Source organism: Ipomoea nil, unplaced genomic scaffold (assembly GCF_001879475.1).
Source record: "Ipomoea nil cultivar Tokyo-kokei standard unplaced genomic scaffold, Asagao_1.1 scaffold3321, whole genome shotgun sequence".
Classification (NCBI taxonomy): domain Eukaryota; kingdom Viridiplantae; phylum Streptophyta; class Magnoliopsida; order Solanales; family Convolvulaceae; genus Ipomoea; species Ipomoea nil.
In genome coordinates, this window is record NW_017619749.1 from 3338000 (window position 1) to 3364057 (window position 26058).

Sequence of the window (26058 nt, forward strand, 5' to 3'; positions counted from 1 at the left end):
ACTTATTAAACTACTATCAACTGATGAGATGTTTAAAAAAACATATAAATAACATTTTTTTTTTTTTGGTGAGGAGAGAATCAGAGAAACATGTAGTCACTATTTATTTGGTATCCGCTTGGTGATCTTAACCAACAAATAATCACAAAGAGATAAACAAATTTGAAATTTTAAGATTATCACGATTTAGCCAACTTGGCTAAGGCTGCTTCGTGTAAATAACATCTTTCACATATTGACATATATGATATGTATTGTCCAAGAATATAATGATATGGTCAAACTTGTCAATTCAAGTAGCAAACATTGGTACGTCTAACATAAGTACACATATAGAAGGTTGTCCCACCCTAATCCCTCATGGAGATACCTTTATTAATCATTCTACTTTATTGCTGCACCCACACTACATACAATGAATCACACAGCATCCCAACAATGAAGACCCAAGAAAAAATAAAATTTAAAATTTAAAATTTAAAAACATGAAAACGAATATATGAAAGAAACTAGACGTATTTCCACGTTTAGATTTAGAAAAGTAAATATATGAAAAGACCTTGACTTGGCAATTCCATGTTGGCCTGGCCATCATTAACATTGTGAAGAATGAATTTCTCCGTGGTGCCCTCCGTGATGCGGGCCATGATGCGGCGGAGGAGGAGGCGGTGGAGGGGTTTCCTCTTCGCAGGGAGGCGCCGGAGGAACTACTAACGGTTTCTTCTTCTTCTTAGCTACGCAGAAGAGTCCAAGTGCGAGGAATGCAAGGAAGAAGAGTCCTCCTAGTGACGCGCACACCGCAATGACTACCGTGTGGTGCCCTCCTCCGCCTCCTGACGGTGGTGGAGATACAATGGTTCCGGATGACGGCGGAATGGAAGAGAATGGAGACGGCGGAATGGAAGAGAATGGAGACGGCGGTGTGGCATATGGAGGGAATGACGTTGAGGGTGGAAAGGTATAGGGTAATGGTGATGGTGATGGGCTAGTCGGTTTGGGATAGTGGGGAGATGGAGCTGGTGTTCGGGAGCCACGTGGTGGCTTTGTGGGTGGTGATGCCGGACCGTGATTTCCTCCCGGAGGTGTTGAGGTCGGTGGCATTGTTGACTTGTTTGGCGGCAATGATGCCGGAGATGGTCCTTGTGGGGGCTTGTGAGGAGTTCCGGGCTGTGATGGTGGAGTAGTTGGAGCTCCCACTGGTGGCTGGTAATTCTTAGAGGGTGGCGAAGTTGGTGTTTCGGTTCCGGGTGGCGACGGTGTTGGAGAGGGTGCCTGCGGTGGTTTGTAAGGAGTGCCAGGCTGTGATGGCGGCGAAGTTGGTGTTTCAGCTCTGGGTGGCGACGGTGTAGGAGACGGTGCTTGTGGGGGCTTGTAAGGAGTGCCGGGCTGTGATGGCGGAGCATTTGGAGCTCCCACTGGCGTTGATGGTGTTGGCGGGCAATTCTTAGGGGGTGGTGAAATGGAAGATCCTGGTGGGTGGTGGTGGTTTGACGGTGGAGCAGTGGGAGGTCGAGGGTGTGATGTTGGTGGCGGAGTTGGAGTGGATGGCAACGGTGGTGGAGTAGTATAATGCGAAGGAGGAGAAGTTGGCGGTTTGGGCGGAGAAACTGGATGAAGTGGTGGTGGCGGAGGACAAGGTTTTGGTGGTGTTCCCGGGCCGGGCATAGGTTTCGGCTTGCGATGATGATGATGGCGATGGCGATGGCGGCGGCGATGAGGTGGTCGTGGAGACGGGGAAGGAGTCTGCGGTGGTGGCATTACGTGACCAGTAGGAGGTGGTGGCGGAGACACTGCGTAACCTGTATGAGGTGGAGGAGGTGACTTGCATGGAGGTTTTGGTGGGGGAGGAGGTGGTGGTGCTGAAACATTGCAAGGAGCTTTTGGTGGTGGCGGCGGGGATGGCGGAGGCGGAGGGGGTGGTGGCGGCGGGGATGGCGGAGGCGGAGGGGGTGGTGGCGGCGGGGATGGTGGAGGCGGCGGCGGGGTGTTACAAGGAACTTTTGGCGGCGGCGGTGGTGACGATGGCGGAGGGGGAGAATAATATGGATAAGCCATGAGTACAATTGCTCAGATGGAAGGATAGCTTTCACCTTCGTTGAATGCCAACTGAGAAGTGCAGAGTTCTACCTAATACAACGACTTTATATACCTCGATCGCACGGTCCAAACATCCTAACAACTCTCAAACAATTATTAATTATTTATAAAACACATAATTTTCTTTAGTCAAAAATTCATGTAAGAATCATTAAGAGAGGTCGGGTCAATTGAAGCATGTGCTCCATCTCAACTAAAAACTTAAGGTAATAGTTGAATCTCCTTACCATTCTGATACCAAATTGAAGATTGTACATTAATGGTTATATGTTCAATAGGATTAATAAGATAAAAATCTAATACTGAAAAATGTAATATTAATTCAGAATCAGATGTTTGTTACTTATAAAAAAAATGTCATGCTTTTACATTTTAATTTAAAAATATTATATATTTCCTTAAAACCATTAATCTTTCTCTTATATAAATATAATAAAATTTGTGTAAGTTGGTTTCACCCTTTTCTTTAAACCCTAGTTCCCAACTTTTCTTTCCTTTAATTTGAAAGTGGAAACCTAATAATTATTATCAAACCAGGACAAAAAATCACTACTATAAAATTTATATCTTTTAAGTAAGATAACACAAGTGGTACGATTATGTTTAATGTATAAGCAATATTAGTTTGAATGGAACGAGGAGTTGAGCTGGGCCATGTGCAAATCGAAGAACGACAATATTGTTAATCATCATCCCCTAGTTGCCCTCTTGTAATTAAGTATATATTAGGTAGAGTACTTAATTAGTTAAGGAATTGAATAAATTGTAGTAGGTGCTAAACGATGCAAAACAATTCCAGCTTGGGTAGTTGGGGTTGTAATTCATCACGCCAACCACATGTTTTCACCTTTTTTCGAGATTATATATAAAAAAACACGCGGGGTGGTGGATCTCTTTACTGTACTGATTAATAATAGTAATAATGCATGCACATTCCCGGAATCCTGGTTGCTTTACCTAGCTTCTTTGTGCATTCGGCAAGATTGCGTGAGACTAGACAATCCCAAACAAGTTGGTCGAGATATTTTAATTTTAATTTTTTGAATTGATTATATGCATTATATAGGTTGATTTTACGATTAATGGATAGTCGACGGCCGACCAACACAAAACGCTAAGTGACGTGACTTAAAACAAAAACTTGTACATAAATTGTCTTAAACTCTTGAAAATTCGGATCTATTTTACCAGCAAGGAAGGATATTTATATAGGAGTGCTACTCGTACAAAAGATAAGGAAAATGAATTCCTAAAAATAAGCCTACCAAATCTGGACCTTAAGCTATAAGGATACTTCCTAAAATACAATAGGAAAAGATATATAAAATAGGTAACGAGTTTCCAAGTTCAGTTCATCTTTAGGTAAGATCTTCCAAATCCGGTAACTCTGTACGTGATTCACTTATAGCCCCTCCAACGATCCTCCATAACCGGTTACGAGCGAGTGCCAGTGATCTAAGTAGCTCCTAAAATTATAGACCGACCAACTGCCAGATTACCAGTATCATCCCAACAATATACTAGGCGAAAAGAATTCATTTCATTACATACTTAAGAAAAATATGTATAATTTTGGTGAGGTAATAGAAGTGTACTGTGGAAGTATATGTGTGTGGCTAACGTGGGAGTAGGTATACAATATGGAGGCAAGAGAGTAGGAAAATAGAAAGTTGAATAAAAAATAATGAAAGTTTGAGTGTGGGATTGGATATTTGGATGCAAGAAAAAAAGGGGGGATCGGAGGATAAGATGGAGGTGGCCAGGCTGGACTTAGCTTGTTGACTAACTAGCCGTCGTCCAACATGAATAAATTGCGAGTTGCATATATATATTCGTATTCATCACGATGAGTATTTAACTTAAGTAACATTATTGTTTTACTATGTATAGTGCTTATCGTTGTCATTTTGTGTTCATCACCTGGCGGCTAACTTCATTCCCATTTCCCAGCCAACCAGTCAACTAACCATACTGAGAAGGGTGGGTACGTGCCCAGGCCAGCTCATGAAATTCCTAGCTAGCTTAACGTACAAATGTACAATCACGTAAACTACGCTACGTTACCACTTACCCTTTTGTTTAGCTTAGCTTGTTGGCCGCAGGGAATGGGAATTGAATATAATGCATGCAGGCTGTACTATACGTGCATGCCATCCCAACTTCAATTCATTGACTTCCACCTCGTCAACGCAATCCCAGCTAATCCTATCGTTAGTTGTGGATTAATTACTAACTTCAATTCGCCTCCCTCATCCTCCGATCCATCTGCAAATTAAGAGATTTCATTTTTTAATTTTCCTCTGAGATTTGATATTTATTGTCAATTGTACTCCACGTACAGTCCACATCAAAGCATACAGATGCAAAAACGACGTCGTTTTATTAAAAACGCGCGTCTCTCTTTTAAAAAAAAATTCAGGTTCGATTCCTAGTAACAACATTATTTTGTTCATTCATTATGGAATTTTAGTTTATGGATTATGGAATTATAGTTCATCGATTATGGAACTATAGTTCATCGATTCTGGAATTATAGTTCATCAATTCTGAAATTTTAGTTCATAGATTCTGGAATTTTAGTTCATTCATTCTGAAAATTTTAGTTCATAGATTAGATTATGGAATTATAGTTCATCAATTATGGAATTATAGTTCATCAATTATGGAATTATAGTTTCGAACCTAATTTTTTTTTTTAAGGGGAGACGCGCGTTTTATAAAAACGACGTCGTTTTTGCATCCGTATGCACCATGCTTGGTGCATACGGATGCACAGCATAATTTGCCCACATCAAACACATGTATGTTGTCAATGATTGTATAGGTCCAATGACCCAGAAGATAATTAGTGATCCAGCCCACATAATTCATTTAGTGAAACTAATTGTTAAAGAACAGTTATTACTAATTGTTATAGAAATGAAGCTAAGGCATGAGTATCCTATCCTATAACCATGGTCATCATCCCTCCCTGAAGGCCCATGATGACAAGTTATTTACCCCCTCTGCCATTAATATACCACTTCTCCTCTTGCGTTATACCACCACATTTGGTTGCAATGAGAATTAGCTCAACATTTTGCAATTTCATTAGAGTGAAATACCATGTGAATTAGCTCACATTTGAGTAGGAGCTACAAATTGTTCATAATTATTTATCAAACTCAAAAATATGCAATTGGATCCTTGAACAACGCAAACTCATTCAATTCAATCAAAAATGACAGGTTAACCTGAAATCATGCTGACATGGCGGTTACTGAATTTAAAACTAATTTTAAATAAATAATTATTTAATTTTTTTTTTAAGTCGATTCGTCTCAGGCCGTCTCCTGGCCATAGAGAAGAAAGTGCTAGCTTCGTCTCGGGCCGTCTCCATGGCCAGGGAGACGTCTTGAGACGAAGCTGGCCCCTTCGTTTCTTGTCGGAGACGAATGATTTCTCTTTTTAAATTTTAAATAAATATTTTATTTAAAATTATTACATAATATTATTTTAAATTCGATCGGTAATTATCAAGTCAACCTTTTTCAGTAAACAAGTCATCTTAAATTAAATTGCATGAGTTTACATTGTTTAGAGACCCAATTATATATATATTTTTTAAGTTTGATGATCCAATTGTAGTTTAATGTGCGTTTTCTGAGGATGATGCAATGGTAAGTGTCAAATAGGCTTATCTACTACTGCGAAGAGCTCAATTCCCACCACGAACTTAATTAAAGTCTAATTAAACACCCTTACCAGTTAAATTTGTTCAATTAGTTTTTTTAGCTCAATTCCCACCACGAACTTAATTAAAGTCTAATTAAACACCCTTACCAGTTAAATTTGTTCAATTAGTTTTTTTTGAAGGTTGCTGATCTGGATCTCATGTTTGACCGCCGTGGCTGTTCGGCTGTCCTCGCCGGATAGCCGGTGGCTCAAATTCTTTTTTTTTTTTAATTAATTATTTTTTTAACAAATTGAACAAATTAAGTATGATTAATTAGACTTTTATTTAATTCGTGGTGAGAATTGAATACTTCGCATTAGTAGATGGACGTATTTCTCCCTTGCATTTTTATATATTTGGTTACCATCAAGTCAACCTTGGGGTAGAAGATTCAATGGGGATTCAACATTTTGGGAGAAGAGTAACTTATTTGACCTCTGTTCCTTAATTTTTTAAAAAAATCTAAATCTAGGAGCATCATAGATTCATAGTCTACAGAAAGAAGTTGCAGAGTTGAGTAATTTCCAAGATATGAAGTACGAACCTCTGTTACTTCCAACAACTTCCAGTGTACAGGAAGAAGAAGAAGAAGGAAACCTGGTCAAACAAACATGGGCAGAGTCGAAGAAGATCTGGCACGTAGCCGGACCCACCATTTTCAGCCGCCTCGCCATGTTTTCTCTCACCGTCATCACCCAATCATTCGCCGGCCACCTCGGTGATCGCGACCTCGCAGCAATCACCCTCGTCACCACTCTTCTCATAGGCATCACTTTCGGCTTCTTGGTATGTGCATATATTCACTGTCGTCTGTCCTAAACCCGATTTCTTTAACTCTTTTCCATCGTCATGAGCTGAACAGTTTAATTGTTGCCTATTGCCTGTTTGATATATTGAAGTGTGTTATCATTTCATGATTTAAACATATTGGTATACCTTTTTCTTGTAATTAATGCCAAGAGTCTTTTACATGAGCTCACAAATCTCTGAGGATGATGCAATGTTAATAATTTATTAACCTAGGATGCTTGATATACTTCAATTCATGGTTCATATGTAAAGATCAGAGTATGTCTTTATCTAGAAATTGTGATTCCTAGTAGATAGTATAGTTTAGTTTAAGAAATTGAATGTAAGGGGCAACCTCCAAGCACTTCATTTGATAATCTCAAGGTTATAAGTTCGATTTCCGGGCAGCTATATGGGCAAACTAGGGTCACTAGGTGAAATTTACTCAGCTACGAGCTTTCCTCGTCACTAAAAAAAAGAATGTAGTAGAGAGGAATTTTCATCTAAAAACTTGTAATATAAATTTGTTATTCATTTGGGGACAAATGTATATTTTTCTCACTCAATATGCCAATTAACCAGCTTGGGATGGCAAGTGCACTCGAGACTTTGTGTGGCCAGGCTTATGGAGCAAAACAGTATCATATGTTGGGCGTTTACTTGCAGCGTTCATGGATTGTGCTGTCTTTGGGCGCTATTGTTATGTTGCCACTTTTTATATTTGCGTCACCTATAGTGAAGTTGTTAGGTCAGCCGGATGACGTGGCTGAACTGACTGGGAAGGTCGCGATATGGCTAATTCCAATGCACTTGAGCTTTCCGCTCCAGTTTTCTTTCATGAGGTTCTTGCAGTGCCAGCTAAAGACTTGGGTGATTGCTTGGATTTGTGGCGGGGTGCTTGTTCTACATGTGGTTTTGAGCTGGGTTTTCATTTATATATTGGAGGTTGGAATTGTTGGAACTGCTCTTATTCTTGATGTATCTTGGTGGACTTCTGTTCTGGGACTCGTTGCTTATAGTCTCTTTGGTGGATGCCCTCATTCTTGGACTGGTTTCTCCAAACAAGGCTTCCTCGGACTTTGGGAGTTCTTTAAGCTTTCTCTGGCTTCCGGAATTATGCTCTCGTATGTTCCTTTATGACTGTCTCTCTCATGTAGTACAAGTTTGACTATTCATTCTTTTCTTAACAGAAAAAAGACAATTTTATTGGCTTTTCAGGTTGGAAAATTTCTACTTCAGAATTTTAATCATAGTCTCAGGCTATATAAAGAATGCTGAGGTTGCCATTGATGCTCTCTCCGTCTGGTTTGTAATTTTTTTATTTTTTATTTTTGGTACTAATTCGACTGAATTGTGCTCTTATGAAGAAGAAGATGATGATGATATTTCCTTGTTCCACAGTGTTACTATCATTGGTTGGGAATCCATGATCCCGTTAGGACTTTTTGCTGCAACAGGGTATGTTACCGTGCCTTTATAAATACTTTTGCCCTTTTAAATTCATCTATCAATCAAATTTCGAACTTCCATCTTAGTAATCCTTGATCAAAATTTGATGCTAGTCATGCAATTATGCAGAACGCCAATTGAGGTGAAAATTGGGTACATTGTATTTTGTTTTAGAATCAAATTTCGTTTCGTGTTCTACACAGGGTACGCGTAGCAAATGAACTTGGAGCTGGCAATGGAAAAGGAGCAAAGCTTGCAACCAAAGTGTCATTGTTGAACTCCATAGCTATCGGGATTTTGTTTTGGTTGATTATTATTGTGTTCCCTGACAAGCTTGCTATGATCTTCACATCTAACACCTCCGTCATTCAAATGGTTCGGGAACTTGCATTTCTGTTAGGAACGACCATTCTCATCAACTGCATTCAACCAATTCTTTCAGGCAAGAAAATCTTAAAACCAACTTCTTATACTTGAATTCATATGGTAGCTAGGCTGTAACTTCCGTTTTAATCCGAAATACAACCTTTGTTCTTCCAGGAGTAGCTGTTGGATCTGGTTGGCAAGCGCTGGTGGCATATGTAAACATAGGAAGTTATTATCTCGTTGGAATCCCTTTCGCGTTAACCCTCGGATGGTTCTTCCATTTCGGATTAAAGGTAAATGCATAGCATTAAAAACAAAAAACATCCCGCAACTTGTATGATTCTTGATCTGCATATCATACACACGTTAATGCAGAATGTTTAATGAGTTCTACTATATGTACTCTCAAATCTTACTCCCTAAATTTTACTTCCTAAGGTGGCGGGTTCTGATAAACTATATTTTTCATGTGGCCCCAATACAAGTGTCTACATCTAAGATTTTGTTTGAGGGAGTAAAAGTTAGGAACATAAAGTGAGAATACAGATAGTATTTTCCATGTTTGATCACGGAAGAAGTGAAGAAAGACATTAACTACTACTGAGAATTGTGTCTGTATGCTTGTACTATATTTGACTGACCCAATTTATGTTTTCAGGGCATCTGGATTGGAATGATATGTGGAACTGTGGTTCAAACCTTGATTTTAACAATCCTCACATTGAAACAAGGGTGGGAGAGAGGTAAAACACTATAGTGGTAATTTTATTTTTAATTAAAAAAAATGGACAGAACAAATCCATCAACTTTCATAGTGTTGGGTACTTTTGGTTCTCTACTGTTTCATTTGTATAGAAACATCAAGTAGTGCTAATTCAGAAAAATCAAGTAGCTTCAAAACATCATTACTGTTTTGTACAATAATCCACCATATTGGACCAATGTATTGTTTATTTATATGATGGAGTTTACTCAGCATATACCTTCGGGTAGTAGTTACCGGTAAATTGGATCATCAGCCACTACTCAAGAATGTACCCCGAGTAAATCACATTAAAATCATTGTGAAGAAAAATTCCAATATTGTTGTTAATTGAAGAGATTTTGATTGCTGAATTTATTTTACAATTAAGAATTTAAAAGTCGAAAAATTAAAATTTGTGTATCAAATTTGAAATTACAACAATTAATTAAGGTCACAAAATTAATTAGGGGGATATATATCATATAAGCCTGGTTTAGCTAAACCGGGTTGTCAGGCATAAGTTTATTAGACGACCGTTCCCCGGTCTCATCCTTCTCCGGGCCACTAAATAAACGACCAAGCGGTGCCTTGACGGACTTAAACAAACTCTTTGGGATAACCGTCAATTCCTCCCCTCCGCCGCCGCCCTCCTCCTTTGACGACCTCGTCGAACTTCCCCTGGAGAAGAAAGGCGGAGCCGGGGTGAACCCACAGCGGTCTGCCGTGCCTTCCCGATCAAACCGCTCATAATAATAATTATTGGCCCGTCCCCAACCGGTTCCGACGCTGTTACTTCTATATCCCTTCGTCGAACTTCTTTCGGCCGGTAACTCCGCGAAACTCGGGTTTCTGCTCAAACCGGTGTTAACCAGCCGGTTCCTTACCTCGTCCGGTAATCTTAATGTGAACCGTTCGCAATCATCTCCCGGTCGAATCAGTGAGTTACAGTGACCCGTCGAGTGAGACCGCGGAAATTTCCCGGCGAGTCGCTGTCGTCTTGGCGTTGATCTCGGCGGACGATTCCGTATAGGTGGTTGCGCCGGAATTGGATCCTCCGGCGCCGGCGAGGCATTGGTTATTTCCATCTCCGGGTGGATTGAGTCATGAACTTCATAGTTGAGCGAGTCATTTACCGGGTGATGACTCAGTATAGTAATCCATCCCTCACTTCCCTGTTCGTCGGCGCTAGGAACGAGATTTGCCCGGCAAACCGGACAGGTGACGTGTGACGCAAGCCAGACGTCGATGCAGTCATGGTGGAAGACATGGCAGCACGTCGGAAGCAGCCGGAGCGTCTCGTCGTCCTCGAACTCGTTCAAGCACACGGCGCATTCTAGCGCCCCTTTCCCCAACTTCAGACCCTTAACATCGGAGTAAAGAAACGTCGGAAACGTGTCGATAAAATCCGGGTCGAGCCCGCGCGTGACGCCTCGACGTCGCCGGCGCTGCGAGCCCGTTTCTCCGTCGGAGAAGTCCAGAGCCATCCTTCGCTCGACGCACTGACGTACATAGATGGTGATGATGCCGATTAAGAAAAACAAAGCAATGAAACACAGTACAATGGTGGCGGCGTGTGCGTTCACCTTGATTTTGGAGTCATCGGAGTTTGGCACCTGCGGTGGAGCTCCACTCTCCGCCGATATCCCAGCCGGCGGAAGTAGAGCCAAAGTAAAGATGACGGAGTAGCATAAGTAGTTAGAAGCCATATTATCTGAGCTCGATTTTCTTCATCGGCAAAACACAAGTACACGTGTTAGCTACCGTACGTGCACCTAGTATAACTGTATTTTGGTGGTTATGTCTGCCGGCGACAATAAATTAAAAGGAATGAATATATATATGCATTGATTTTAACGGACACGCGCGATGCAGACTAGGAGTGGGCCAAGTCTTAAAACTTGGGTTTTAAGGCATAAAATGAAAGAAATTATTAATTTTTTAATATTTATAAATTGGGTTAGTCTTATCTTGTGAGATATAAATATCAAGTTATATAAAAATAGGAGAAATTCAGCGGATACGGTAGTTGGTCAGTTGTTATACTATGGATCATGATCCACCTTGCAAGGTAGATTCTGGTTCTAAATTGTGTATTTTTAGTATTAGAATTGTGAACTTCTAGAATATAAATTGTGTTTCTAAGTTTTGAAAATTTGTGAATATAATACATGGTCATCACAAATTATGAAATTTTAAAAAGTAAATTGTGTATCTTTGGACCCAAAGTGGACACGAGTCCACATAATAATTTGCTGTAATTGGTTGATAATTAAAAGAGTTCAAGTTCAGGTAATCTATGTTAGTTTATCTTTTTGTAATTTTTTATTGATTAAAGTTAAAAGTGAATTTCACTCAAATATATATTTAGCTAGTAGTTGCAAACCTTCTTGTAAATCAAAGAAGGTACAAAAAATTGCGCACAGAAAAAAAAGTACAAAAAAAGTAGGATTAATGTAAACTTTGAGGCAGATAATTCTAGTAAAATGAAATTGTATATTTTTTCTTTAAAAAAAAAAAAAAAAAAATTAGTCAAGGTCAAAGATATAGAAAACTTGCGACAACAGGTATTAGTAACCACGCTAGGTTCAATGATGAATGAATAAAGCAAATGTATAATAATCATTTGACTTTAGTTTCAGACTAAATTATGATTATTCTAGTGGTCCAGAATAGTATGTGTATACATACAGGATTAATAAGATTGAAGAAAGTAACAGAATTCTAAGTTTATCTCCTTATGATCCTTTACTGATTAGGGTAGTAAGGTGAGCTTCACTTTCTCGTAAATCAAATATGGTGGAAGGTAGAAGAGGTTGCTGTTGCTTAACTGCCGAGAATGTAATAATGATTTGTCTTCCATACTAATAATTACATGCAATTTTAACAATTTGGTTAAAGAAATTCTTGAATGTGTATGGCTAAACCCAGTCTGCAGTGTAGATTCATGGCGATATAATTATGTGACATTGATCGTAACTCAGATCATATAAAAAAAAAGGATTGAAGAAGTCACATTTTGATGATATATATGCAATTAATGGCAAGTCTTAAACTACTTGGGAGTGTGAATACAGATCATTGTAGACGACACTTTTAGTGGTTTCTTCACTGTGCACTGCGTTTTTTGTTGGGCGAAGGAGAGAGTACACAAGGGTTGCCGCCATGGCTCCAACAATGGGTGCAACAACAAACACCCATTGGTTCTTATAAACACCTGACACAACTGCTGGGCCTATGCTTCTTGCAGGATTCATGGAAGCTCCAGTTATGGGGCTGCATGGCATGTTTATATGTTTATGATAGAATATAATCAGTTAGCCAGAAATAGGTATACGTACTACCAGCATCTCATCTCATCTCATCTCATCTGTTACTACTTACCCAGCAACCAGGACTTCAAACAAGAGTGTAACTCCAATTGCCACTCCGGCTACCTCTTTGTTCTGCAGATCAGATGATGAAGATTTGGTAAGGTTAATGCTAAATTAAAGTTAATCAACTGGAATGGAGAATTGAATTGAAGCTATATATATACAGCTCTGTCGTCTGAAGCAGCACCACAGATAACAAACATTAGAATGAAAGTCATGAGGAACTCCCATGTTATAGCCTCGAGATCAGTGGTTGGAGTGTTGTACTGAGTTAGCGTTGGTTTAATGTCGTTTTGGCGATTGAACAGCGCCTTCAAGGTGAGGCATGCAAGTGTTGAACCCAACAACTGACACACCACATACATAGGGACCTAGAAATCCAACAGATTAATTAATACATTAAAGAGATGGAATGTTTCAGATTCTGTGTTTTACTTGGACCAGATCAGAATCTTACTTGCAGTAAGGGAAGTCTGCCAGAAGTGCCAAAAGCTATGGTAACAGCAGGGTTGAAATGTGCACCAGAAACATGGCCTAATGTATATATGAGTGCCATTAGAGGAAGACCCCAAGCTAAGGCTATTCCCACCATGGTTAGCTCCTTCTCCCTATCAACAAGAGCAGAGCCACACCCCACAAATATGAAAATGTAAGTGCCCACCAGCTCTGCTACAATCTGCATATATAATACAAATTATTGATAGATATTTGTATTAGTACAAGTAGCTAGCAAAGGATGTTAATCATTTGTATTATTACCTTCTGGAAAGCAGATATGAAGGCAGAAGCTTCCCTAGGGAATTCCCTGGAATGAAAAACATGTTTATGCTTTGTTTCTTCTTCCATAATGGAAAATTCTCCAAATTTATTCTTGGGGGAAAAGCCTGAGACGTTTGAATCTATGCTGGACATTCTTTTACTCTGTACTTGTAAATGCTGATATATGTCTAAGGTTTTATAGTAACAAGTTGTTGACTTGGTACAAAGATTTGGATTTGGAATAATTCTTGACGTGACAGACTTCATTGTCAGTCGAAAGCTCTGATCTGCAAATACTAAAATCAAATGGAAGTGCAGTTGTGGAATAAGAGCATATACAAAGCCGGCAGATGCTAGTCATTGTACTTGTAAAGTATGGATGCCACAGAAAAATGCCAAAATGGAATTGTATGACATTTTGTTTTGGTCATAGGAATTTGATCAAGCTGTTGTCTGGCAGTTTGGCACCACCTTTGTATTTAATATAGGAACCCATAGCAAATCATTGTGCCGGAGCTTTGATTTGAAAAATTTAAAATAAATCCTATCAACGTCAAGGAAATTAAAGAACAAAGAGACATGGACTTCTTAACCCTAAAAGCAACAAGACAGGACAAGAAAAAAATGTCTAATACAAAGTCTAATTCTTACAGTAGAGATTGGTTTTATTATATAGTAAAGTGACCCTTCAATGAACTAAAGAATTTCGAAATCATAATATGTATCAAGACCAGTCTACAAAAGCCTTAAATTCTAGAACTGCAGGTTGGGCACATTGAACCAGCCGCTGCATGTGCGCCGGATTGGATGGCGTCCTGATAGAATGCGCTGCTGCACCAAATGCACACGGTAGGAACCATGTTTCTTCCCGATAAATTTGGGGCTACACCTGTATCTTTTCCAAGCCAAAACGGGGAATTAAACCCTTCTCCCATATCCACCCCGTAAGAGAATACCTTGGAATCTTGTTGGCCACAGCTCAAACTTTGTGTGCCCATAAAACTGTATTCCACTGGCTCGCTTCTCTCTGGTCTCAACCCTTCAAAATTCCCACTTCTATCATACTTCTGGATGTTCTGGTTCAATTTGAACAGACCTTCGCCCTGCACAGACATTGCATTTTTTTGTTTTCAAATATGAAATTTATTTTCGGAATAAAACTAACTTGATTGGTGTCCAATCTCTATAGTGATACTCTGTTGTAGAATTTGAGGGATTCCCTAATTAAATCATTTGAAAAAGCAAGAACAGAAAATAGTTGATTTTCAAGGAGCATTCAACCAAATCTATCAGTGAAAGATTCAGATTGGTACCTTATCTGACATTATGTCATAGGTCTGAAAGCAGTTTGATGACTGCACCAGTGAGTTTGCATTAGCTGCCGAGCCATCATGATTCAATAGATTTCCCACACTAGTTCTCCAAATGTTGTCATCCATCATACCTTTGTTAGGCTGGACAATATTATTACTCCTAGCACTAGTCATAATATTCTTCCCAAATTTTCCGACCTCATCCATTCTCTGTTCTCCCCAGCCAGTATTAGAGAAAACCGTATTATAATTATTTCCAAAATCAACGACATTGCTATTGAATGATGAGTTCTGCAAATCAACCCCAATCACTCCTCCCTGCTTCTGATTTTCTACTCTTCTGTGATCAATGTTATGAAGACTAGTTTGAGCACCATATGTTTGCCCCACACCAAATTGGAAACCAGACCTCCCTGCAGGGTATCCTTGCTGCTGAAGTTGCATTGTATTAGCATTTGCACCAACTTCTACATGAGAATTTCCAAAAGAGAGATTCAGATCTTGATGCACTGAACCATGAAGTCCATTAAGTTTAGGTCCATCTAATGAGTTGGTATAGCTCCTAGCTCTACTAAACGCCTGATTAGAAGCTTCCTGAACAAAAGCCGGAGGAAGCATTGCAGTTTCAGACGGTTCCTGCTCATACATTTCCACATTACTTTTGCAAGCCTTGTTTTCATTACCATCAGAAAAAAGTGAGAAGTTAAGACTTCTATCCTGTTTCAAGTCAGTAGAAGCATCAGCATTTAGTGCGCCATGACTGCTGCTAAAAGGAAAAATCAACTCATCATCAACATTAACATCTTGGAGTATGTTGACATCCAAATTATCAACCTTCCTCATTGAAACATTATCAACATAATTTTCAATTGCATCATTCTTCTCATAACCTGACAAGGAAAGCAGACCACTCTCAAGAGTCTTTTGCTCTCTAGGCTCCTCTTCAAAGCAATCAGGAAATTGACTTCCATACTTTTCAGCAGAATCTATATCTTTTTTCCAAGATGGAGCACACCCAAAATGATCTTCCATTTCCAAGTTACTTACATTATCATTGTTTGATTCGGCACAACCACCACTGTAATTTTTCTTATCACTGGACATGTCATCAAATCTCTGCTCATCAACACAGCTAGAAAAAACAAGATTTAAATTACCAGCACGTTCTTCTGCATCACCTGACAGTGTCTTTAAACAGTCTTCTGAAACCCTTTTTTGTGCAGAGCCTGTTGGGATAGAAGAGACTGAGACACCATTCATCTCTTCCCTACATGATTCAGCATCACAAGGCAGTTGCACACTGATCTGAGTATTTCCATCCAGCCCACTGCTATTAATGCATAGTCCAGATATTGACTCTTTGTTTGCAGCATGCCTATCCTTGTCAAGTAGCATCTCATCACCTGACAGTGTCTTTAAACAATCTTCTGAACCCTTTTTTTGTGCAGAGCCTGTTGGGATAGAAGAGACTGAGACAACATTCATCTCTTCCCTACATGATTCAGCATCACAAGGCAGATGCACACTGATCTGAGTTCCATCCAGCCCACTGCTATTAATGCATAGTCCAGATATTGACTCTTTGTTTGCAGCATGCCTATCCTTGTCAAGTTGCAGCTCATCAACATCACACGTTTCCACATTACCATCTGAAGAATGTAAATCACTTCCAGAAATTGGACCCTTTTCAAACTCCACTATACTAGAAGTACCCCCGGTTGCACTATTTTTAACAATATCCAATTTATCATTCAATGGGAAAGGTGAAGAGCTGCTTGAATTCCTTCCTTGTTGATCATAACTATTATTGGCTTTCTCAGAAGCATCCTCAGCAGCAGGTGGGCAACAAGCAGTGTTCTCATCATTCGACAAAATAGTTTCAGAGGTAGAGCATCTGGTAGATTTATTAGAAAACAAATCCACAGGGGCATCAGCACTTATTGATTTATCAAAGGTCTCCAAGTGCTCGCCATCCAGATTACCAAAATTACCTTTAGGTGAAGAATTCATCTTAGTTTTTGTATCCAAGCCACTAATTTCTGAAAAATCCCTGTTTGCAACAATTGGTTCTTGCAGTGTAGAATCTGTTTGTGAACCCATATTCACCTGTAGTGATTCAATGGCACTCTTTACTTGATTTCTCACATGGGTACCAACATGACCATTGTACCGATGCCTTTCGTCAAATGACTTGTGGCAGAACTGGCACACAAACTTTCCATCTTTAATAATTACCCCATCAGAAATGGATTGACCACTTTTTGATCTTTTTCTCCTCTGACAAGAAGACTGGTGCTGCAACAGATCATCCTTGTTACCAAAATCCAAATTACAATTCTCACAATGAGCAATTTCCCCTACATGGACCTCTTGCAGATCTCCAAGCTTCAATACATCTTGCATCTGATCATTAACAGAAGTATTACTAACAGGGGGTGATGATACATGGCTAGCAACATTTTCCTTCTTAGTAACATCTGGAACAACAGTATCTCTTATCTGTAGCATTTTGTTTGTATCAGTAGAAGCATGTTTATCACCATCAAGGATGCTTTTGGAACTCTCAATGGAATTAAATGGAACAGTGCCTTGTTCACTACGAAGAGAAAGCAAGTATATGGAAACTTCCTTGCATGACACGAAGTGCCGTCCATTCGGGCTGCAAATAGCCAAAATGATAGATAACAATTTAGGTATAAACATCAAAGCTATTATATAGTGTAACAAATATGAAACTATTAACATCAGTCTAATTCCAATAGAAAAACACATCCTTAAGTGCCACAGGGCCAAAAGTCAAACATGTCAATCATTTTACATAAACAGTTGTTACACTAATTAAAGATACAAAAGGAGAACAGAACACCATGAAAGATGGTTAATAACAAGCATGTAGTTGGAAAAAAAAATGAAATACATATTGAGTTTGAGCATAAATTACCACAGAATGAATGGTATGTGTAGCTACAATCTCTCAACCATTTTATTACATAATAATCCTATATCTCAGATCATTAGTTAGGTTAGACAATTAAAGAAACCAATCAATTTCTCAATTTCATGTGATAGACTAGATTTCATAACTTAAGTATCTGTCAAAAGACTTACATCTCAAATCAATGGGATGATTTGTATCTCAAAAGATTATTAATTGTCTCATACTTGAATGTTCTTCTTTCTAATTTAGGCTATATCAAAACAAAGTCACTTCTTTTAGAGGAATTTTCTCAAACCAACTCCTCATCCTAGTACATAAATATATATCCAAATAAAAATGCAGTGCTATTTTTCTCATTGTTTAAAATTAAACACTGTGCATTTCAAACTCATATCTCGATAAACTTGCCAAAGTCCATGATGAAAGTCCTTTAGGAAGGGACAGGGAGGCTTAACTAAGGCAAGGTTTCCTATATGTATGTCAAACCTCTAAAAGCAGCCTTTATGTTTGTTTGTTATACCCATCTCACCATTCCTGACTCACTCTTCAACAAGCCATCATCCAATGGGCAGAGAATTAGAGTTTGGTGTTCAAATATTGTCTTCCATGGTAGAAAATTAGAAATTGACTTCCTATTAAATAGAGGAAGAAAAGAAATCTGACCCTAACTCATTTTATACATATGTATGAGTATATAAAAAAAAAATTAAAAATTAAAAAAAAAAATCTATTACCATTGCATCAGTTAAAACTAATTATTTGATGAAGAGTATGGAATACAAATGTAACAATGCTTGTGACTTTTGGTTTCACCATTGTGAAACTGAAAAACGAGCAAATTTACCTGGGCCACACCAAATACTCGAATTCAATTACAGTTTCAATTCAAATTGATATTTCAAGTACCTAAGTTTTGGCAAGCAAGTAGGTATTACTGGACAGCACGGATATTACAGAATGTCATCAAGTAGGTTCTATGGAAGCATTTCATTGCAAGGAAAACCAAGACAACAGCTATCTTCAAGAACAAATCCTGCCAAACTCTAACTACTACTCCACATTGTAACTCCAAAGTGTTAGACAAAGCACATTACTAAACTTGCAAACTAGCAAAGAACAAGAGGAAAATGCAAACATAACACTGACAATTGGCAGAAAACAACAGTGGCATCTCAAAAATATCATTCACCCGCACATTAACTACAACTTGACTTTACTAATTATATAAACGTATTTGTACCTGCTTATTTATAATGCGTGTGTGTCTTTGTGTCATGTATGCATTAATTCTAGAGTTCCACTCCATTTCCCGTTTTAGTTAGTTCCTAGTTCACCAAAAACTATCAATAAGTTGTATTGTCAAGATCCCATTTTCCTTTACAGTGAAACTAAATAATATAAAGCAGCAATTATGGCAACAAGAAAAACAGAATTTCCAGAAACCTTATGTAGCGGCGGCAGTACACCCAAACCCGGCCAGCCTTCCTTTTGAGGGAGAGCAAAAGCTTCCAACCTTTTGGCAAAGTAGTCCCAAACTGGCTGGCGTCAACAATTCTTCTCTTTTTTCTCCTACTTCCCCATTGCCCATTCAAACCCTCGAGAAACCCTAACAGCTTCTCCTCGCCCTCAAGTCCTTCTGTCCTCCGCCTCAACTCCATGGAAAATGGATCCTCCAACGAGCCCAGAGCCACCATATCCACGGGCACACCATCAGCATTCACAATCTCTTTATCCCTATCCACCGAATTATCATAGACCACTACGTTCGTCATCGCCAAATCGCCATTGGAATGACTTGCATGGCTGAAATTGGAGTTGACAATGTCGCTTTTATCCTTCCGCGGCCGACCACGTTTTCTTTTGAACCCAGCGGGCGCCGCATTGGGCAATTGGGAAACCGAGACCGAATAATCTACTGGAATAGGAATTAAGTCGGAGGGGTTCGCCTCGGCTTTAAAAAGCTGTTTCAGAAGAGACACGATTTGAAAGCTCTCGGGGTCAGTCTCCATAGAGGGCTGATTCGGGTTGTGATTTGTGGCGCGGAGATGAGGCGTGCGGCTACGGAGAGCGGTGGAAGAGGCAGCCGGAGCCAGACGGAGACGCGAATAAGTCTGCTTGCGCGAGCCCGCTGACTCATTGAACACGGAGCGGTCGAGTTTGGGGCTAACGACGTCGTCCAAGCGACGGGGATCAAAAGCGGACGGGGAACACTGGGAAAGAGAGTAGAGCTCAGATTGGGACAGAAGTCTAAGATCAACGGTAGGTATTGAATCAAGTTGAAGCGGAGTCTCGGCGACGGCGGCGGCGGCCGGAAGAGAAGGAGTATCGACGGTGGCGGAAGCCATTAGTGAAAGGGGAAGCAGAGGGGCAAATTTGAGTTTCCCGGAGCAAATATATAACTTCCAGATGGCACTGTTTGTATGAAATACGGTCACGAGCGGGACAAGCAAACAAATTAAAAAAATAAATAAATAAAAATACAAAATGGGAAAATGGTGAAATCAAACCAATTTATCTGCAGATCTCAAATCTGTAATTCATCACTGTAAAAATCCGAAATTTTGCAGAAAAATCAGACTTCAATTCATCAAACAAAACCAGAGAGAGAACCGAAGACAAATGGATTGAGAGTAGCAAGAGACCCGGTTTTGGGGAAAAGTTAAAGAAAAACCGCTCGTATTTTCATGCCCGCTTTAAATAAGAATGGGCTCACTCACCGTATTTGTTTATTTATTATTTTTTCATTCAAAATTATTTTATTTCATCTTTCGCGGGGTCCATCCAATCCGAAAAACCGTTCATTTTTTATTAAAATAATATTAGATTGCCCATTTGATGTGATTCTTTAATCTTTATTATTATCATTAATAAATTTCTGTAATTGTTTTTTTTAAATTACCTTAGTGGGGAAATAATAAATTTATTGCAAATAATTTGGTATTGCTATTACAATTGAGGCTATATCGAGTGATTAAATAAATTGGAATGAAAATATGAAATTAATTTGATTTAATTCAATTTTTATGTTTGAGCGAGAATACTTTCTCGTATAAACAAACGTGGGATAGAACATTAAATATTAATAAATTAAAATAAAAATGAATCGTGTTACTGTGTTAGATTTTGTTTACTAAATTCGTTATTTAATATTATATTTTTTAACCTACAAATATTTGAATTTTTTAGGTTTCAAAATATTTTATTCTTTTGTACATAATTATTTGTAAATTTTTTATTTACTCATGAAGTTCGTTATTGATACGGTTACTGAGTACCCCAACGGGCTTGATAACTTAAACACTTGGCCCAATTTATTAGGCCTGATGATTAGTATTTTTAAAGGACTTACTTGAGCCCAACTAGCTAGGGAAAAAAAAAAAAAAAACAACAACAACAAAAAAACAAAAAAATAAAAACAGAATTGTCAATCATTTCAAATTGGCATGCTATATAGTCAACTTATCTTACTTACGCGTTACGCCTACAATGCCGTGGAACAAGGTTACCATGGTTGTTTAAAAGCGATGTTGCACCACATGGACAATCGACTAATCAATCCATCAAAGAGTACTATAGCCTTGTTTGGTAAATGAGGCAAATTATATTATGCACCGCGGTGCATAATCGATTATGCACCGCGCGTCTTTTTTTTAAATGAAAATTAACAGTGTTTATTTCCGCCGTTTCGCACCCTTTTGCAAAAAGTAACTCTGTTATTCAATGTCATTTTGTATGAACTGCAGTTTCAGTTGAACACAACTACAGTTTCATTTCGATATAACTATAGTTTCATTCGATATTTATAGACTCAAATATGTGAAAATGTTATTTAATTTTATTTTATATACACTATAGTTTCATTAAAACACAACTACATGATCATTTTGATATAATTACAGCTTCATTGTACAATATAAACTCAAATATGTGAAATGTTATTCAGTTTCAGTTTATATACACTGCAGTTTCATTTCACTATAACTACAGTATCATTTTGATATAACTGCAGTGTCGGTTTAGATATACTGTAGTGTCAATTGGTGTTTAATACACCAAACAAACGGACTCCGTTAACTCTAACGGCGGGCCGTTTCTTTACTTAAAGAAACGACGTCATTTTTGACTGGGTAAATGATGAATCAGTCAAAATTTTAACAAATTTGTCATTTTAACGTTTTAACTTTGTCAAGACACTAAAAATCATGTTTGATAATTCATCGATTTAGAGTAGCGATTTGCTCCAAACCACTGAAAATACAATTACAGCATTTACATTCAGCATTTTGGGGAAAGGAGAATTTCCTTTAACCAAAATGTCCCTATATTTTTGACTCCTTATGCTTACCCAGTGGCAAAATTAAGGTTAGCCGTTCGGCTTCTCTTATGTTTTTTTTATTAAATAATAATGATAATAATAATAATATTATTATTATTATCATTATTATTACGTATGTCTTTATATGTCATTTTACATATTAATTGTTAATCTAAACAGTTAATTTTGTCAAACATATTTGTATAAATCGTTAATACAATCCGCTAGTCAAATACATGAACACAATTCGCTATTTGCTAACCACTAACTACTAATTGCCAAACAATGCCTATATCAATTCACTTTTAATGTGTCATTATCATACAAATTACTTGAATCGCGTATAAATAATTTTTCAATGATCATCTAAATCGATTATCTACATCTACATCTCCATCTTCATTCCACATCTATTATGCTAGTTTATTACTATATTTTATCAAAAATATCCGATCGTACTCACTCCACATTTGTTCCTATCATTGATTCAGTTAATTGATATTTTCGAACTAAATTAACAGTTACCCGAAATTATATAAAACATTTAACCATTACCTAACCGAAATATTTTGACTAAAAAATAACTAACTGAATTTTATCAAAGTTTAAACACCCCTAGATGTAACCACCATGATCCACGACTATTTGAATTAAAATATAAACAATTTATATATTTAAACTCGAATGACAAGTATGCGCTTTCAGCCACTCGAATTTTAAAAAATAAGGTGGTGATAACGGAAGCAGCCCAAATTATGCTGCCCACTTTTTGCCCAACAAAAACATGCAACTTTTGGGCTTGCATCGTACCGTTCCTGAAAGTGCATATTTTATTTGGAACTTCCATTTGTCACGATTAGCGGATGTGAAAACGGTTTAATTTTAGGCCACCTAAAGAAAATGATAATGATAACGACTAAAATCTAAAGGATAAGAGTTCGAATTTCATTCAAAAATGTTTTTTTTTTTTTTTTTTTTAAATTGAGGTAAAGTTGAAGATATATATGTTTCAGTCGTAAACATAACGGACAACATTAGGTATGTTTAAATAAAGAAGTGTCTTTTACTCAAGTAGGGTAGGAATGGGTGAACCGTAATTAACCAGCCAAAATAAAATGTTATCTTGTCCATACAATAGTAATAAAACAATAATGATCAGTTTAGTTCGCGAAAATTAAATTTTAAGATAGTATTATATTTTTAATCATGAACTAAGCACGCTCGACTAAGAGACTAATAATAAAAATTAAATTTTGTAAATGTTAATAATAAAATTATATTTCACTCACTCGATCATCCCTTTTGAAGCATCGATTCATTTCCGAATACTCCGTACATATTAACTTTTGCTGCATGAAGGGTAAACTTTGTAATGGATATTGACTTTTGTTGCATGCAGGGTAAACTTTGTAATGGATCCAAAGACGGCATGACTCACGTAGTCAAAAAATGGTTGACAAACAAACAAACAAAAAAAAAAGAAAAAAAAAAAAAAGAAGAGAGAGAGAGAAAGAATAACTCATTTCGTTTGTACACCATAGGTCCATAGCAAGAAAACGTAGTATACTGAAAAAATGACTCTCAAATTAAAATATTTAAATCAATAATAATTACAAATTTAATCTTTTATCTTTTATTCAAGAGAAAGATAAAATTTAACTTTTAGTCCTATAACTATTAGAATATTGTTAATTAGGATTTACGAGTTTAAAATTTGTTAATTTGACTCCACAACGTAACTATTTAATTATTCTCAATTTCAGTTCCTCCGGTCAAATTGCCGGCAAGAAGTAACCGAAATTTTTTAATGAGCAATTTAGTCTTTTGTTTAAGGCACCAACATCGTCGAAGCTCTAAATCGGATAACCTCACGCCCAACTGTCTTCACGTACTTCATTTCCTTGAGGTGCTCGGTTGCGATAGGCTGCTCCGATTTCGGCGACCAGTTTCGTGTGAGACTCCAAGAGTGTCACCGCCCACAACATAAAAGATGTAGAAGTTGAAAAGATCGATCAATAGACAACTCCTAAAATGAATTAAATTTAAAACTTTATAATTATTAAATCAACTGTCGGACTAACTCAATTAAATTACCTCCAACCTAATCATTTACCGTCCAATGTTAAAGTAGCACCGTGCAGTTATGTTTTAGGCTAATTAAAGCGTACTTTACATTAAACCTAACACTCCTCACCCTCACGGCACTCAAATTGACACGGTCATTTTCACAGCAGTTGTTGCATTATTATTGTTCTATATATACATAGTACGTTAATTCAATAGGATTTAAGTCAAATCATTCACCCATCTAGCTAATTAATTAAGCTATTTTGTAGGCCGGTAGTTGTCCCGACCAATTATTACACTGTGCATAATCATTGATCCTTAATCATTTCCAAACAACATTATACATATAACATTTAATTTCCAAATAATACTTACTCACTTAGAATTCAAATATATGACATGTAGTATAATTAAATTATATCTCTGGTGTTATCATAAAAACATGTCAAAATAAAAAATATAACGATTATAATTTAAATAACATTTTATTTTAGACTACACTATGATTATTGTATAAAAGTATGTAGAAGCTATATCTGTATTGGGGTTAGGAATGACGATAGCAGCGTACTTGAGTTGCGATTGAAATCCAGAAGATTATCACATTCAATTAGTTCAGAAGTTAGTTAGCAGTTGGCCTTTTGGAACGGCGACTCTAACCGCTGACAGAATGGCTATTCGGAGTTGCCAAAAGCTGCCATGTGTAGCATGTTTGGTTGTGTGTCCTGTTTTCGTACACCCAATTGGATACCTCCCACTTGTACGGAGTTTGATAGGTTTCGTTAATCATCCACGTCAGTTTATCCACGTGTCGGACATGTAGAACGGGAAATTGCGAGATCTCCTATCTGGCATGTGGCCTTACTGGAAATTGGACCCTGAGAGTTGAGACAGACAAGTCATTTATTATATTTTTTCTAGTTGACATTTTGATGACGAATTAAATATATGAATATAAATCTATTATTACAAAATTATTTATTATAAAATATTAATTATTTGAATGATGATAATAATTATTTATATTAAAATAAAATTTATAATTACTAAACATTATGTATAGCAGAATAGTTTATAAACTAACTATTATAAAAATTAATAATTATTATAATAAAATGATGTAAATAAAACATTTTTTAACTTATTATAATAAAATAAGTACATCAGTAATAAATATAAAAATTTTGAATTAAATAAATTGAAGAAAAGATTTACTGTACTTGTTTGGGATGTGAATAGAGTGGAATCACGATTTTTAGTGTTTGGTTCAATCTTATCAAACTCATATTTATCCGGTTGAATTAGTCCAGTCGAATTCAAATAAGAACAAGACAAATCGTATGTAAATCCAATCCTTCCACTTGAAACCACTTTATAGGAGCTGAGTATCATATAAGTATACAACAATTTAGAAAATATTTTTTGAGTAACAATTTTAGAAGATATTTTTCGTCAAAATTGATCATTTTTTTCTTTGATTATAATGAATATATATTTCAATTGATTTCATTTTATTAATAATCAAACGCTGAAAATTTTAAAAAATGACTTTCAAAAATCATATTTTAAATTTCAAATGGACTCTATAGTTTTAGTTATATTTTATTGTACACTGTGAAATTATTGATTGGACTTGATAAAGTCTTTTCACCCATATATGTTAAATTGCAAATAGTAAATCACAAAAGAATAAGATTTACATATTTGATTGGTTAAGATAAAATGATATAAGGATAAAGATGCTTAATTGTTAAATTTGGATCAAGGCATCCTTAGTGATGGGTACACTGGTTTACCAATATTACGCTATATTAAAGAATTAGATTAACCAAGATTATGTGGTCCAATGGTACCCGGGTTGGACTTCCATTTAGAAGATTGTGAGTTCGAGCCTTAGCTCTTTGTGTTTCAGTAGGTTGTGCCACCACAAGCTTGCTTCTCACTCCTTATGGCCGAGGCCTTAGCATTTCGATTCATATATAAATGCAACCACATTGGTTTTTCAAAAAAGATTAACCAAGACTAGTCTAATGGTAATCAAATTAGATTAGATTTTATCAACTTGACTCAAATTATTTCATTATATTATACTATACTATGTAAAAAGATTTTATCAGCTTGAATCAAATCTAAA

At 37.2% G+C, this 26058-nt stretch overlaps 5 protein-coding genes across 13 annotated transcripts; 1 reads left to right on the top strand and 4 right to left on the bottom strand.

The window, feature by feature from the left end:
• Positions 1-292: 292 nt before the first annotated feature.
• LOC109169699 (leucine-rich repeat extensin-like protein 3) lies at positions 293-2143 on the bottom strand. Of its 5 annotated transcripts, none has more exons than XM_019318577.1 (2): positions 1502-2143; positions 293-1402 (listed from the first exon to the last, which is right to left on the bottom strand). In XM_019318577.1, the coding sequence occupies exons 1-2, from the start codon at positions 2053-2055 to the stop codon at positions 595-597; spliced, it is 1362 nt and encodes a 453-aa protein (XP_019174122.1). In that variant the 5' UTR covers positions 2056-2143; the 3' UTR covers positions 293-594. The 5 variants fall into 5 exon arrangements, with proteins under 5 accessions (XP_019174122.1, XP_019174124.1, XP_019174120.1 ...); XM_019318579.1 differs by having other exon boundaries at positions 293-1396; positions 1496-2143; XM_019318575.1 differs by having other exon boundaries at positions 293-1410; positions 1501-2142.
• Positions 2144-6272: 4129 nt separating this feature from the next.
• LOC109170501 (protein DETOXIFICATION 27-like) lies at positions 6273-9379 on the top strand. Of its 2 annotated transcripts, none has more exons than XM_019319641.1 (7): positions 6273-6598; positions 7184-7725; positions 7820-7906; positions 8003-8059; positions 8254-8492; positions 8591-8709; positions 9075-9379. In XM_019319641.1, exons 1-7 carry the CDS (start codon positions 6344-6346, stop codon positions 9171-9173), a joined length of 1398 nt encoding a protein of 465 aa, XP_019175186.1. In that variant the 5' UTR covers positions 6273-6343; the 3' UTR covers positions 9174-9379. The 2 variants fall into 2 exon arrangements, with proteins under 2 accessions (XP_019175186.1, XP_019175187.1); XM_019319642.1 differs by having other exon boundaries at positions 6517-6598; positions 7147-7725.
• A 277-nt stretch (positions 9380-9656) lies between these two features.
• On the bottom strand, positions 9657-10957 carry LOC109170502 (RING-H2 finger protein ATL11-like). The gene is made up of 2 exons (XM_019319644.1): positions 10745-10957; positions 9657-10660 (listed from the first exon to the last, which is right to left on the bottom strand). The coding sequence occupies exons 1-2, from the start codon at positions 10865-10867 to the stop codon at positions 9659-9661; spliced, it is 1125 nt and encodes a 374-aa protein (XP_019175189.1). The 5' UTR covers positions 10868-10957; the 3' UTR covers positions 9657-9658.
• Positions 10958-12177: 1220 nt separating this feature from the next.
• Positions 12178-13695, bottom strand: LOC109170503 (nodulin-26-like). Its single transcript, XM_019319645.1, has 5 exons — positions 13292-13695; positions 12990-13208; positions 12697-12903; positions 12543-12604; positions 12178-12434 (listed from the first exon to the last, which is right to left on the bottom strand). The coding sequence occupies exons 1-5, from the start codon at positions 13556-13558 to the stop codon at positions 12209-12211; spliced, it is 981 nt and encodes a 326-aa protein (XP_019175190.1). The 5' UTR covers positions 13559-13695; the 3' UTR covers positions 12178-12208.
• A 181-nt stretch (positions 13696-13876) lies between these two features.
• LOC109170500 lies at positions 13877-20207 on the bottom strand. 4 transcript variants are annotated; one of them, XM_019319638.1, is made up of 4 exons: positions 20050-20207; positions 18986-19954; positions 14605-17263; positions 13877-14394 (listed from the first exon to the last, which is right to left on the bottom strand). In XM_019319638.1, the coding sequence occupies exons 2-4, from the start codon at positions 19885-19887 to the stop codon at positions 14038-14040; spliced, it is 3918 nt and encodes a 1305-aa protein (XP_019175183.1). In that variant the 5' UTR covers positions 19888-19954; positions 20050-20207; the 3' UTR covers positions 13877-14037. The 4 variants fall into 4 exon arrangements, with proteins under 4 accessions (XP_019175183.1, XP_019175185.1, XP_019175184.1 ...); XM_019319640.1 differs by having other exon boundaries at positions 14605-15984; positions 16207-17263; positions 18986-20207; XM_019319639.1 differs by having other exon boundaries at positions 14605-15979; positions 16202-17263; positions 18986-20207.
• Between the last annotated feature and the right edge of the window lie 5851 nt (positions 20208-26058).

Coding starts and splice junctions, on each gene's coding strand:
- LOC109170502 (XM_019319644.1), bottom strand. CDS start 10,867: ATGGCTTCTAACTACTTATGCTACTCCGTCATCTTTACTTTGGCTCTA. Junction 10,661..10,744: donor CCGATGACTCCAAAATCAAG/GTGAACGCACAC, acceptor TATGTACGTCAG/TGCGTCGAGCGAAGGATGGC.
- LOC109169699 (XM_019318574.1), bottom strand. CDS start 2,055: ATGGCTTATCCATATTATTCTCCCCCTCCGCCATCGTCACCACCGCCG.
- LOC109170503 (XM_019319645.1), bottom strand. CDS start 13,558: ATGAAGTCTGTCACGTCAAGAATTATTCCAAATCCAAATCTTTGTACC. Junction 13,209..13,291: donor TCATATCTGCTTTCCAGAAG/GTAATAATACAA, acceptor TTATATATGCAG/ATTGTAGCAGAGCTGGTGGG. Junction 12,904..12,989: donor GCAGACTTCCCTTACTGCAA/GTAAGATTCTGA, acceptor TTGGATTTCTAG/GTCCCTATGTATGTGGTGTG.
- LOC109170500 (XM_019319638.1), bottom strand. CDS start 19,887: ATGGCTTCCGCCACCGTCGATACTCCTTCTCTTCCGGCCGCCGCCGCC. Junction 17,264..18,985: donor TACTGCCGCCGCTACATAAG/GTTTCTGGAAAT, acceptor GGCTATTTGCAG/CCCGAATGGACGGCACTTCG. Junction 14,395..14,604: donor ATGACATAATGTCAGATAAG/GTACCAATCTGA, acceptor ATGTCTGTGCAG/GGCGAAGGTCTGTTCAAATT.
- LOC109170501 (XM_019319641.1), top strand. CDS start 6,344: ATGAAGTACGAACCTCTGTTACTTCCAACAACTTCCAGTGTACAGGAA. Junction 8,493..8,590: donor CATTCAACCAATTCTTTCAG/GCAAGAAAATCT, acceptor TTGTTCTTCCAG/GAGTAGCTGTTGGATCTGGT. Junction 8,710..9,074: donor TCTTCCATTTCGGATTAAAG/GTAAATGCATAG, acceptor TTATGTTTTCAG/GGCATCTGGATTGGAATGAT.